General features: G+C 30.3%; 1 protein-coding gene across 1 annotated transcript in view; it reads right to left on the bottom strand.

The window, feature by feature from the left end:
- Positions 1 to 1372: 1372 nt before the first annotated feature.
- Positions 1373 to 14466, bottom strand: part of LOC133320004 (uncharacterized) — a 56066-nt gene continuing 42972 nt past the window's right edge. The window contains exons 4-8 of the mRNA XM_061526525.1: positions 14215 to 14310; positions 6811 to 6946; positions 3155 to 3288; positions 1710 to 1926; positions 1373 to 1634 (exon numbers count right to left, since the gene is read on the bottom strand). Coding sequence (XP_061382509.1) covers positions 1471 to 1634; positions 1710 to 1926; positions 3155 to 3288; positions 6811 to 6946; positions 14215 to 14310 — 747 coding nt within the window. The 3' untranslated portion in view covers positions 1373 to 1470. The remainder of the gene's footprint in view (positions 1635 to 1709; positions 1927 to 3154; positions 3289 to 6810; positions 6947 to 14214; positions 14311 to 14466) is intronic.

The following is a 14466-nucleotide window of genomic DNA, read 5'->3' as shown; positions in this document are numbered from 1 at the left end:
GTGAAATAAAGGTGTAGCTTTTCAAACTAAGCATATGTACTACTCACTAAAAAACTTGCACACACACCTGGACCACCCTGGAACCACATAGCTTAAAGCCTCACACAACAATTATATATTTATATAAACTCACTCATCTCCATGATATGTTTTGTTATCGCCATATTTTTCTGCTTCAATTAACCGAACAATAAGAAGGTCGAATTCTAACCATACGATATATTTTAATCCTAAACAATTATGATGACTTTTAATTTACTTTAATTATTAAACACTAATAAAAAGTAACTAATAAAAAATGAAGCAAACTTATTATTTTTATTTCATAATAAAAAAAAACAAGCATTAGAAATCCAATTATTCCTTTCTCAGTACACGCAGTGTCTCTTATATTTTTAGCGGGTATTTCAAAGAACGGCGATGGAGATATCTTTAGTTATTACAGACAACAGTCAAGTCAGTCTCATATTTGCGTACACAATAAAGGGTGAATATACAAAGGTAGAAGAAGCGCTCGCATTAGGATGTAAAAATTAGGAGTAAAAAACCGTAACTCTACCGTATAATTACTGTTTCGAATCCGAAAACAGAATCTAAATTGACTTGTGATTACTGTTCCAATTCAAAGATAATATTATAATTTCTCTCTGCTATTTCAAAATATTTCTTTCGCCATCAAATTCAAATTAAATCAAAACTAAGTCGATTTATGTTTTACTTCAACAAGTTCAAAGTGTAACGGTAGAGGCGTTCCTCTTTTTTAATATGAAAAAAATATATTTACAACGAACAGTAAACACGAGTCATTATTTTATGAGACTATAGACACGTATCTTACAAGTTATATAATACACATATGTAGTTCAACATATGTTTTTTCACAATCGCTATCTATATGTTTGATATCTATCTGATATTAATTTTCTCTTAAAACTGTATCTTTTTAACCTGAACAATTTTTTATAGGAGGTAGGTACAAGAGAATATGCTAGATTTAAAATTACCATAATAAGTTAATAACATGGAATGTTAAATATGAAACTTTATAAACTGAACAATTCTATCCAAAAATTAAATTACACTGAATGAGGATAATAATTAAGATTGATAATTATGTCATCGTATCCATTTACAAAATTATAATTTATGAGAAGAATTCTGAACCTGTTAAAATTAATTCATACAAAATTATTACATCACTTTATCCAAATTGCTTCAAAGTTTTCGTATAAATTATCATACTCAATATGAATACTGTACAGAGTTTCATGTTATAAACTTATTCTTTAGCAATTCTTGTACCGGATATATAAATTTAGTTCTGATAATATTTGAATTCGAAAACATTTATTTTGCTAATAAATAAAAAACAATTCAATGATATCAAACATATTAATATTAATTTTAACACTAACATTTACTCTTAAACGTGATCGAACATCAAAAGCATCGGAAAACTCAATATGTACTCTAGTCTCTCGTATTTACTACAACGTTCAGAATTGTATTGAATAAAAGTATACCAACCCAATAATTACCAATCTTCAAGTAAGTGGATCGATTTTGTTCAGCACTTATTATTTTCACCGGCAATTGTGTTGGCACGGGTGCAGGTTCCATACGTATAACGTTTACTGAAAATAGGTATCGTTTAAACAGTATATACATATACGTATAACTTTAATAAGTAGGTTATATATATAGTGTACCTGTTACAGTGTGATTTTGAACGTCCGCAAAGCCCTCTCCTGTACTAGGATAGCTAGGGATAGTACTCAAGCAGGTGATATCAACAGTTTGGTTCGGGTGAAGCTGCAGACTTGTTAATGGAAACCGGAGTGAAGAGTTTGTTACAGATAAGGGCATTCCATGGTGGTGGCGATGTACGTTGACTGTACCATGAGGAATAGTCAACCTTTCATCGACCTATTGAAAACAGAAATATTTGTATATTAATTAAGCCGTACGCAGACCTATATTTAAGGTAAAACATTTAGTATTAGTAGTTAGTTTTTTGCTAATATTTGATATAATATTGTGTTGAACACAGTTGAAGCCTTAAATTTTATTTAAAACTTTTTATCAAAAAAAAAATCATTAAAGCTATTTCATATTGTTATCCAAATTACCATTTTAAAAAATTTTTTAGTCATAGCATTTTTTTTTCGTTATCCGACAGATTAAATCTACGCGGGATTTAGGGATATAAAAAATGTACACCATCCAACGATGCTTGTAATACGCTTAGAGGCGATTGATAATTATTAACTCGTACACTCTGTGTTAATAGCAAGCAAACATTATTTTTGCTATCATTTTTATACAGAAAATTTAAAACTGCCATGAATTTTAAATCCTAATGTAATTTACTATTTTGGTAACTAAATGAAAATAGCTAAAGGTAATCAACAATAGAGGTAAAAATATTAAGGCATTTTTATATATTTATAATATTTTATTATGAAATATAAATATATTTTTTTCCAACATATTCAGGTTTAAATAAATATTTACATAAATTATCTTATTATGTTAACGGTAATTCAAATTAAAAGTTGTTTAAGCTTATGAGTCGTTACACAGAAAACTAATAGTTTAAAAGGAAATGATAATACCTGGATTGATTTTTTTTAAAAGAACCTGTTGGTGGAACAAATGCGGTTTTGTTATTTAAATTGAGCATACTACATGGCATTAAACGTGGTTTTACATAAAATCTATTTAATAATGCACTGTACGGTGAAATAATAAAAAACAGAAATTATATTCAAACTTTCTGTGTCAATGATTTATAAATAATTTTTTTAAATTCCCCTTCAAGATGCATTAAATCAAATAATGAAAATTTATTACATCCTTCATATTATGATAAAGCAAGCTCATTTAAAAATATATGTTCAATAAATAAAAAAACAATATGATATTTCAGTATTTTAATTACATATAATTCAATCTTTAGTATGAATTTATTTCATTCATATCTTAGTTATTCGTACTAGATAAATTTTTATGAAAGAATACTACGAATGAAATGATTTTAACGAAGCACACTTGTAACTTATAGAGTCGTATAATATATTGGTACGCTCTAAAACTGCTCTCTGTTGGATTTCGCTTGGAACGAATTTAAATTGACCTTAAAGAGATTTCTTACCTTAACATTATTTATGAGCCAGGTAAGGTGGGGTGCGGGGTAAGCAGGTCCGCTTTGACATGTGGCTTCCAGATCGTTACTAGAGGATAGCTTTTTGTGTTTGATTTTTATTTTTGGCCGATATTTCTGTCGTACTGTAAACAAGATTTATTGTATGTGTAAAAAAGTATGAAACATAAAAATATATTCTGCTATACTTATTGGATTCAGTTCTTATTTTGACATATCTGTACGAAATAATGTAAATTAATACAAAAAATACTCGAAAAGTTACGCGTATTTAAACTATTTCCAGGAATATGTATATGGTTTAAGAATAAATAATACAATCACCATAACTTAAACTAAATTGAAGTAACATATTCTGATTAATGTTGTCATCGTTATAGCAGTAATGAAAACCTTTTATGCACTCTCTATCAAAATCAAAACAAACGAAAATGTACAAAGAGCGCGACACCAAGTATTAAAAAATGTAGCAGCTGATGAAACATGGACGGTAAACGCTCTTCACAACGACGTGAAGACTATTTTTTACCTTTTGTAGACATAAAGTTTCTGTTAATAAAAGGGTGTGTTTTTTTTTTATTAGCACAATTTTGAGTTCATTTTAGAAAAAAATGAGATCAAAACTCAAAACCGATTCCGCTACTTTTGCTTTATACAATTTATCATTCTACATTTTGCGTCTTCTGAGAAATACGGGTTTCAGTAATAGGAGTAGAAAAAAGATAGTTTCAAAGATTTTATTGAGATCCTAAAATGAAGTAGTGAATTTCTTTTCCCCTAAAGATAAAAAAACATTATTTTTATGCCACATCCGATGCCGCAGGTAGTATAAATTGTGTCACTTAAATGGTTTAATATTCTGTTGTTTATATATTAAAAAAATTAACAACCTTTAGGAGCTTCGCGCCTATTAGAACCTTTTGTTAATCATATATAGATTTGGTCACCATTCCATCAAACTGGATGGAAGTCAGTTTCTTTAAAAGTCTACAAAATATTCAAGTTGATATTCGAAAATATACAAACAGAGCAAAAGATATTCTTTTTTTTTTGTAATGCTTTAGATTTCAATTTTAATCAGTAAGAAACATGGCATTAAATTTAATTGTAAGTAATAATATTTATTAATCAGAGTTCCTTTTATATTTATGGCTATGTAAAGAAGAGAATCAAATCATTTATAGCATCCTATTGGTTATGCAGATCCAGCGGTTCCGTTGAAGTGTCTGTAGATTTTGAAATAAATATTGTACTTGAGACATTGCGGTAGAATTTATGACGTCATAATTTTTGGTTATATCTTTGAAATGTTTGATTTCAATTGCCCAATGATCGTGGTAACTCTTATATTACTATTGTACTATTCCTTTATATTACTCAATGTTCATACTTTATGGGGTATTCTAATACTTTTATAGTTATCAATAGTTTTTTAATTTAAAAGAATAAAACTCGCGAAAGTCTTAGATCTCATCAAAAGTTTTTTGACTTTTCAATTTGTTTCGAATATTACAAAAAGGAGTTTAATATACAAGTTTTTGATAAATCTTAATAATAACCATAGAGTATTTAATATAAAAAGTGCTAAGCAAATAACAGAAGTAACAGAATAAGTAACAGAAGTAGAAAAACCAGGCAGTTGAATTTACATTTAGTTTTTAGTGAGACAGCAAAACCAAGTCATAGTTTGAAATGGAAAACCAATAAACTCCACCTGGAATGTCTCGCTATGTGGAGAATTTCAAGTGAGCTAAAAGACCACTTTTATTAATGTTACTTTCATACCTGAAGAATTAATCAGGTTGTTAGCCTACCTCCTTTTGAATCGTAGCATAAAGGTCGGCGTCAATGACTTTTGCTTCACACCAGACTAATAACACTGACATGCCCTAACGATCAATATCACCTAAGCTGTTGAGTCTGCGTAGCAACATACATATTATATAGCAAAAACATTCACTGACGAGCACGCAAAAAAAAATAGACTAAGAGTAAAAGTACTAGAAAGAAATTTATAGCCAATACCTTTCTTTGAACACGTTTCTGTCTAAATTATAACGTACCTGGTCCCGTTAAATGCAAAAAAAAACTGAGGCTGTGCGTTTATCACTCAAAAACATTCGCATATTGTAGCATTAACTGACCATATTCCTAAATGTAAGTATAAAAATAAGGGATTTTCATGTAGGATATGGTTATTTTTCGGATAAATTTTGTTACGCCACTTTTTATTGGCATAAAAAATACAAATTTTGATTATGACTACAATGAATTCATACACCTTTAGATTTATAATTATCTAATTATTTTTTAATAATTCCCTAGTTGTGCCAGACACTGCTGAAACCCTTGCAGCATTGCAAGTTGTTCAATAAGTCATAGTCATTCTGCCTTACTTTTATTTCTCAATTTATTTTGATACTTTCTAAAAACAATTTCTTTTTGTAAGCCGTTGTAAATTTGTCTGTCTATTTTAAAAGCTGTAGTCTAAAAAAAATTATAAACGTTACTTAATAGTTGGAAAAATAATATTTTTTTATAAAAGTTCTTTTTTTCTTAAATCAATAAAATTGTAATAAATTTGTAGCTTTTGATAATGTCACATTTATTTTTCTCTCTCGACCGATAAATTTTTGTAGCTTATCTTTTTGTTCCACAATTTGAACGTAATATTCTCTATAATATCCTGGAAGATAAGGATTTATAATAAGTTGGAGTTTGTTTATGTAATTGACAAAGAAAACGTGAAATCTTAAATTTTCTATTTTCCTGAAAAGCCCTCTATATCAGCTTTCCACGCAGATAAAACTATTGGGAATTTTTCACGAAATGAAATTAATCTTAGTCAAAATTCAACCGCCTTCATACTCAAAAAACGGGTTGTGGTTCTTATTTTTTGGTCTTTTCACAATATCCAACATTATTATGGATTACCCTGGGTTTAATACAGTTGCGGCGAAAGCACTCCTGGTTGAATTTGTTAGTTTCCTCTCAAAATTTGACGGCTATTCACTTGATACAATTTAACTAACTGTATATGTCTACTTAACATAATTTATCCAACAAGAATATTTGCAAGAAAAATTTATCGTTTTTAAACTATAATAGAATTTTTGTCGTCAATTTAACTAAGCCTTTATAAAAAATGCCGAAGAAAGGCTGCTTACTGTTTTATGGTAATAAATTGAATATAATTTAAACTGTAAATATTTCCTGCAGATGTTAAATTAATATGTAAACAAAAAAAACCTCTATAATATTTAAAACGAGGGTAATATCATTTTGTGGGAATCTCATGGTAACTCGATTGCTTAGAAGGATTAAACCTGTGAAGCGGTTCCATAATTACGAAGATAAACTTGAATTATTTTGTACAGATACCCATATAATCTCCGGACACACGATGTATTCATATGGGTAAAAAGGTTAAGTAAACTTTTACTCCTCATTTTTCTTTAAGTTTTACTAAAAAAATGATTAATAATTATATATTATATTATATATTTACTAAAAGAATGGTTATAAGAAGTTAAAGCTATCAAAATCATTTTATTATTATCATCCATTTAAACATGAAAGACAACTGTACCCTACCTAATAAAACGTTACGTGCAAAATTACTTTGATTTAAGGTGGGCCTTTCTTACCAATCACGCTCACTTCGTGTATTTTCGAGGCTTTTGAATACAGCGGTATTTCTAATGCAATTTCGCAGGCGTAGGGACCGGAAGCTGGAAAATCCATCTTCTCCAGAGTTATTGATGTTGGGGTCATTGTCAGTAGCTGAAACAAAGAGATTACCCAGTAAACAAATTGACATTATGAGTGAGATGGCAAAATCCTGGCGTTTATGAATTTCCTCTTACATTTAACATGAAGAAAAAGAACCATACCAAAAATAAAAAATACACAAAATATGTCTTAGCAACTTTTTCAAAGAAGGAACAGAACCAAAAAATTTAAGTGTCCTCATGACGAATAGTATTCTAATGTACCTAACCATATTTTTTACAAGCTCTTATTAACTTGCAAGTATAAATTTAGTTTCGGCTTCATTTGAGTATAAATATACGCTTGCATTTTATTTGTTCCAACGAAATCTTGTAACTCAATTTTAAACATAAATATCTTCAACCAGTTGAACTAAAATGCTTATTTAACTTTGTGTCATGCTTAATCCCACATAATAGTCGAGATGACAGACGACTCCTTTTTCATATACTTTTACAATATAGGGAGAAAATGAAAGGGCCTGCTAAGAATAAAAACGATAACTAAAAAAATAAAAATAAATTAATAATAAAAAACCTTATAAGAAACTGGCTTATACAAAAATCTGCAAAACTTAAAAAACGGAAATTTTGACTTTAAAGCTCTTACATGTATATTAAAACATATACATCATTTAAAAGCTTTTAAATGAAGCTAATAATTTTCGGATATACTACACGAGCTTTATTTTTAGTTAAAACTACACCGTGATCACGGTTACTGAAAAGTAACCGAAACGTCGGGATTATGTAGTTTTAACAAAAAATAAAGCACGCGTAGCATATCCGAAAAATATTACTTTCATTTAAATGAATAAGACTCGCGAAAGTCTTAGATCTCATTATTTAAAAGCTTTTCTTGAGATTTACTTTCATGGAAAGACACAGTAATTACATAACTATTATTTATGTAGTTGAAGTATTTAATTTATTTTTCATTTTAGTGCATTATAACTTTATTTAAAGAAAAATATCTTTAATTTATTTTATATGTTGTGGAGATGTATTATCCACCGTCTTCGCTTATATACACAATTTAATTATAAGTTATAAAAAGTACTTTGATTTTAATAACCATGTCGAACAAATTCGTTAAATCGAAAAGGAATCTGAAATATAATCAGAGGATACCGACACCTTTCCTGTGACAAAATTCAATTTAAGTTGTAAATCTCAAAATAACAAGGAGTTAATTTCAGAACATGGAATTTAGGCCCCAAAGGACAATTTATCTTATGTTCGGGAATTTTCTAAAAGATCGTTTTATTATCATTCTCTAACAATTAATTATAATAATCGTAGTAGGTATTTTTTAGATTATGCCATAATATGAAGGGTTTTAATATGAAGGATTATTTTATATAAATTTTAATTTCCTTAAAAAATAAATATTTGTTTTGGGTCTTATCCTATCTGGCTTTAATGGAGGATATATAATTAATTATTTATTAATCTATATATATTTTTTTCATGTTTAATAAAATGCCATTATGTGCAATGTGCAAGGGTAACAGTATGCGTAAATATCTACATGCTTTTGGTATATGGATTTATAAAATACAAAGGATTATAGGACGCTAAATGTTTTATATATCTCAAGTTCACAATATGTTATAAATAGTTTTCTGTCTCCATTCTATTTTGCGCATTGAAATGTAATGGAATTTCATTGTAGTTCGAAATGTCTTATTTGTATTCTTGTTCTCAAAGCACTTTGAAACATATTTCAGTTTGCTGTCTTACTTTCGTATTTTATTGAAGGATATTTCCACTTGGCATTAACTATATCATCATTTCATATCATGAAATATTTAAATCTATACGTCACCTATCAGTATAACATAATTGAGTATAATAATTATTATTAACAGTTGATTTGTTTAGTATTTAAATTCACACACAGCTATGGAAAACTTTCTTTAGTCCTGAATAAAGAATTCCTCATATATATTTTTAAATATGAATCAAATTTTAGTTATTCATAATTAACAATAATTTGAAAGTATTTTTTATCTTAATTTACATAAAGCCGTCGTCTTCTTAATTTATACTGTAGAATAATGCGATGGAAATTCATTTCTGTAATTTAATATAAAACAAGCTTAAATTAACAAAAAAATAAAACATATAACGGCAGATTTTATTTTGAGCTCAGAACGATTTATGTTGTCAAAAAATGTTGCCGGAAAAACACGTGCTGGTTGCATATTTGACGTTACTTTAAATTTTATTCGAAACTCATATGATTGAAATTACTTTGAAAAAAATATTTATTAATAGCATACAACTATTAAATTTATATCACAATATTTTTTTATCCATTATAAAAATAGTCATTTCAAAGGTAATGCGCCGAACTTAAAGATTTTGTGCTTTATAGTTTTAATGAATTCCTGTTTATGTGTTTCTTAGTTTTGCTTTCGTATTTAATCAATGTATTTCAATGACCAGTGGTTATTAGAGAATTAAATTAATTTATATTTAAATATTATATTGTGAATTATTATTATTTATTTATTAGTGTAACATTTTTTAGTGATGATAACACAAATAACTAACGAATATCCTATAGAATTATAGTCATGAGACAAGATTATCATTTTGATTAACTCTTAACTCAACTTTAATAGTGAAGACATAAATACAGCAACGGAATACCCAGTACGTCTAATCATCGTTTTTTTCTGTGTAAGAAGCAAGAATAGACTGAACTATAAAAGTGGAACCGTCCAATTAAGAAGATGAAGCCAGGAACTGCAATTAAGTGCAGTGTCGTATTCTTGAGATAACCGAACAGTAACTACTCTGTAAAATATTTGCACTCATAAAAATCGTATCCCCAAGCCTGACAGGTCGGAAAAGTTCACGAAGTCTATTTATCCTGACAGAACTTCACTGGTTTTGAAGGACTGTTCTTGGTTGCGTTGATATAACAGTTCAGTTGGGCATGTAGTTGCTTTAGCTGTGACTTCCACTTGATCCGGGGCCTGATCAATTAGGGGTTACAGTGAGCTTATTTATCAATACACTCACCTTTAATCACTTTTAATTTTTAAGCTTGCAATCCGTAGAGTAGTTGCTCACGGTTTTAAAGAATAACATACCATGAATTATGATTTTAACTGTCAAAGCCTGTCACCCTATGGAGTGTGAATCATTGGGATATGAATTACCGTTAATGCACTCACATGGTCCTCTTGATGGCCTTTAATGGACTTGTGAAAGAAAGGAGATTAGAATATTACATATTTTACTATCATGACCCAAATTGTAGTGACATCATATCAACTACAAAAAACTTTGAACTGGAAAGTTTTCCACTTCTTATTGTTAGTATGGCATCGCAGTTCGTACTAGCTATAATCGCAAGTTTAGGTCATGAGACTATTAAAAAAACAATTTGAAAATTAGTATTGCGTTATCTACAGCTAAATATATAAAAAAAATAAATTTAAAAGTCATTTTAAAAAAGCAAAAACATATACTGCGAAAATTTGTAATTTTATATAATGTATTTGATATTAACTGTTTGATTGAAATCAATCAATTGCATGGAAAGTAACTTTATAAATTAACTCGCTTCCTACAATCAAATAATAAAAAGTTCAAAATATATAATTTTCACTTTATTTTCCAAATCAAAGATAAAAAAATTGATATTAAAAATAAATTTAATATTGGAATAGTCCATATACATATAATCCATACAGTCACAATGACTTACCAATGCAAAGAATTATTTTAAAAAATGAACACTTTTTGTCCAATGCTTTTCTTAAAAATGTACTTCCTTAAATAAAAATAAAATATAAGATTGTCTTAGTAGAAACAGTACGCATATATAAATATAAATAACGTTATAATGGTAGCAAAGCTAGCAGCAGTTTTCATCTTTATGTCTGTAAAATTGGTTGTTATCTACTACGTAAAATATACATTTTAACATGCATTGTAAACACTAAACGATGCTGTTGCTTTTTGAAGAAGCACTAATGTTAAGGAGACATAAAAGGTTATAACAAAGGTGATGTAAACGACGCGACGTGACCTTTAACAATCCCTGTGTTTGGTAACACGAACACATTATTTACATCTTTACTTTTAGAATTTCCGTTCCGTTATAATATGTAAAGTTTTACAAAACATTTGAATGTTTACAATTAGTTTGTTAGTAATTCTGGTCATCGTTTATTAATGATTAGTAGCTGTTGATTTCAAGTTAGTGATAATGAAATATTTAATAACCAAGAATATCTTTATTTGATTCCAAACTAACATTATAAAAATAATTATGATAAACGTTGAAACGTTTAAGGAAAATTCTCATGTTATAACTTATTTAATTTCAGCAGAGACAAAACAAATATCAAAATAATTTACATATTATTTTAAATTTTATCAAAATTTTAATCTTCCGAAATATCATCAACTTTTCTATTTTGGTAGGTGAATAAAATTTTAATCCTCGACACAAAAAGTGAGGTGTCTGACGACTCCGTCCATATAGTTTCCCGTGTGTCCATGCATGCGTGTGCGTGTGTCTGGGCGAGTTTGTGTGCGTGCGTCTGTGTTGTAGCTCGCAGCTCCCAAATGGGTCTACCGATTTTGATGCTGTATTTTTATTTGAAAGCCAGTTTCCTTGTGGTGGTTTATAGCTTAGGTTAGGTTAGATTAGGAATATAGGTCTAGGAGGCGGCGGCTCTCCGAGCCAGTGGCCGGGTTGCGCACTGTGGAGGCGATTCGACCGCTCCTTAAGGAGTGGGTGGATCGCCGACACGGTTCCTTGACCTTCCGGCTGGTGCAGATCCTCTCGGGGCACGGTAGCTTCGGGCGGTATCTGTGCTACATAGTCGGAAGAGAGCCGACGGCGGCGTGTCACCATTGCAGTTGCGTGGATGATACGCCCGACCATACATTAGCGGAGTGCCCTTCGTGGGAAGCGGAGCGTCGCCAACTAATCACCGAAGTTGGCGCGGACCTTTCGCTGCCGGCCGTAGTCAAGGCTATGGTAGGTAGTGAGAGGGCCTGGGCGGCGGTGGTCTCTTTCTGTGAGGTTGTCATCTCGCGGAAGGAGACTGCCGAAAGGGGGAGGGAAGATGATCCCTCCTCGGCGCCGATGCGCCGACGTAGGCTGGGTCGTAGGCAGCGGGCTTATGCCCGCCGAATGCCTCCCCAGTGAGAGGAGCCTGCGGGTGTCGGAGGGGTAATCCGATGCCCGATGATCCAGGCAAATGGAGAGCTGCAGGCCTTACGTTCTGGCAGGCAGTTCTTGGAGAAGGAAGGGGGGTGTGGGTGGAGCCCACCTCTCCTACCGAAGGCGGAGTCCCCTTTTAGGGGCTCGTGCGTAGTGAACGGATGAATGGCAGGCCGTCCCCGTTACACTAGCTTACGCACTGCGCCGAGAACGTCGAGGTGGTTTTAGTGGGTAAAAATCCCACATACCCCGACCGGGTTCCCCCTCGGTCGGAAGTCTTTCAGAAGATTTCCCCTCGTTACAAAAAAAAAAAAAAAGGAATATAGGTCTAACAGCTGTTTTCCAAAATTATGTAAGGTAATTTTGGGTTTTGATACTCGTTTAAGTGAAACAAAGTGCCTTTAAAATCGTTAAATGACAATTAATGAGTTGTAAAATTTCTTCATAATTTCTCGTAAATCTTAATTATTATTTTTTACATTATAAGGTAAGTAGTTTGAATCCAAAGATATGTCGAATTATTTCCTTGTACTAAAAAATATTAAAAATTAATAAATGCTATTAAATCTAATATCAAACATGAAGGTGATATTTCTAGATTACATTCTAAAATACACGTATGACCTGTAAATAGAAGCCGTGTGTATAATGTACATTAAATACATTTACAGCTACCTAATGACGTTTAAACTGCTCTCTCCGGTTCTCTCTCAAACATTTTTAAGGAAGATCAACCAGATCCTTGGCTTTAGTGGTCTTTTACATAGAGACCATAGACAAAATAATTATATGATTAAGAAAACGACCTTGGCTCAAGCCTACTCGAGATACAGTTTTAAAATAACACCGCCTCCACACTGTTCTCATTTTATGTCGGAGTATCAAATCAATTACAAAACAACAAGAGTAGAAACTAAACCAAAAAGAAATGAAAGTGTATTTGATATCTTTTCGCTAAATATTTATTTAATTTACTTCACCAGCTTTTTGATAAACAAGATGTTCCTGTAAGTAAGCGAACTGTTCGCCGAGTTCATGTAATACGAGATACAATTCAAATGTAAGAAGTCATCATAGATTATAAGAACGAGATAAGAATGCACAGACGGTGGAAATAAGAACATAGATTTTGCCACGACCGAGAAGATATTTCAATTTAAGATAAGGTAATGCGTCTATCTACTAAATATTTTGATTTATATACAAATCTTTTGTACTATTTATGACTTTCCTGAATATCATATAAATAAAATAATAATTATTAACTGTAACAAAACTAGGTAACTAAAAAAAATACACATAGTGCAGATAAAAGCACTTTGGCCACTAAATGTTTGCTTATGAAATTTGGCTAAATAATGTATAATGTAAATATTATGAAATTTGGGTAAATAGTATGGGCTAATAATTATGTTTCAAATATCAATTAATTTCGATTCACGCTTAAATTAATATTTAAATAGAAATTATAAATTCTATTTTTCATATTTTCCGACTCTAGTCTGAAAACGTTATAACTTTATTAGCCTAACAACTGGGATGCGATATCACAGAAGTTACAGGCTTAAATTATATTTTCGTATTGTTTAATATTTAAATCTACTGCTATTTTAATTTTAACACACATAATTATCAAGTTTCGCCGAGAAGAGGTCTTGATATGTTAATAAATTTTTAGTACTTGCATTGTCACAATATGTAAGTTGATCGTTAAAATCCTATTGTTTTGTAACTAAACCGGGATATAACTATTTCGTTAAAAATAACAATACAATTTCTTTGTAAGGGATAAACAATTTAAATACAAATAACACTGTAACTATTTATTTAAATACTCGGAATAAAGGAAGACAATGAAAACCTAAGAATTTATAAAATTCCAATTCGATACTGATTGATGTTTCCGATCTTGTGAATCAGGACTATTGTTTTAATATTCATTGACTTCAAAAAGAAATATATTAAATATCATTGGTACGCAAAATTTTTTGGAATTGTAAAATATCCCCGCTATTCAGTTCTTCAGAAAACTCATATAATATGTTAAATAATAATTATTATCTTTAAAATTTAAATGCGTTACTTACATTTATATCTGCTCCTGTGAAGTTATATCGTTCAAACTGTGGGTCTCGTCCTTGTACGTACTGCATTATCCTCTGACCGCTCTTAAAAAACACCACCTGTATAAAAATCACACGATTGAAGTTACACAAGTGAAGAATGAAAATGTATAAATCCAGCGGAAGAGAAAAAAAGTCGTACGCAGTGAAATAATGGAGGGTTTATTTCAGTGATGTAATAAAATAATTGAACGTTGATCAATTAATTACCTTTAC

The sequence above is a fragment of the Danaus plexippus genome, chromosome 4 (genome assembly GCF_018135715.1).
Source record: "Danaus plexippus chromosome 4, MEX_DaPlex, whole genome shotgun sequence".
Lineage (NCBI taxonomy): Eukaryota > Metazoa > Arthropoda > Insecta > Lepidoptera > Nymphalidae > Danaus > Danaus plexippus.
The sequence above is the reverse complement of the archived record's forward strand: the minus strand, read 5'-3'. Positions and strand labels throughout refer to the sequence as shown.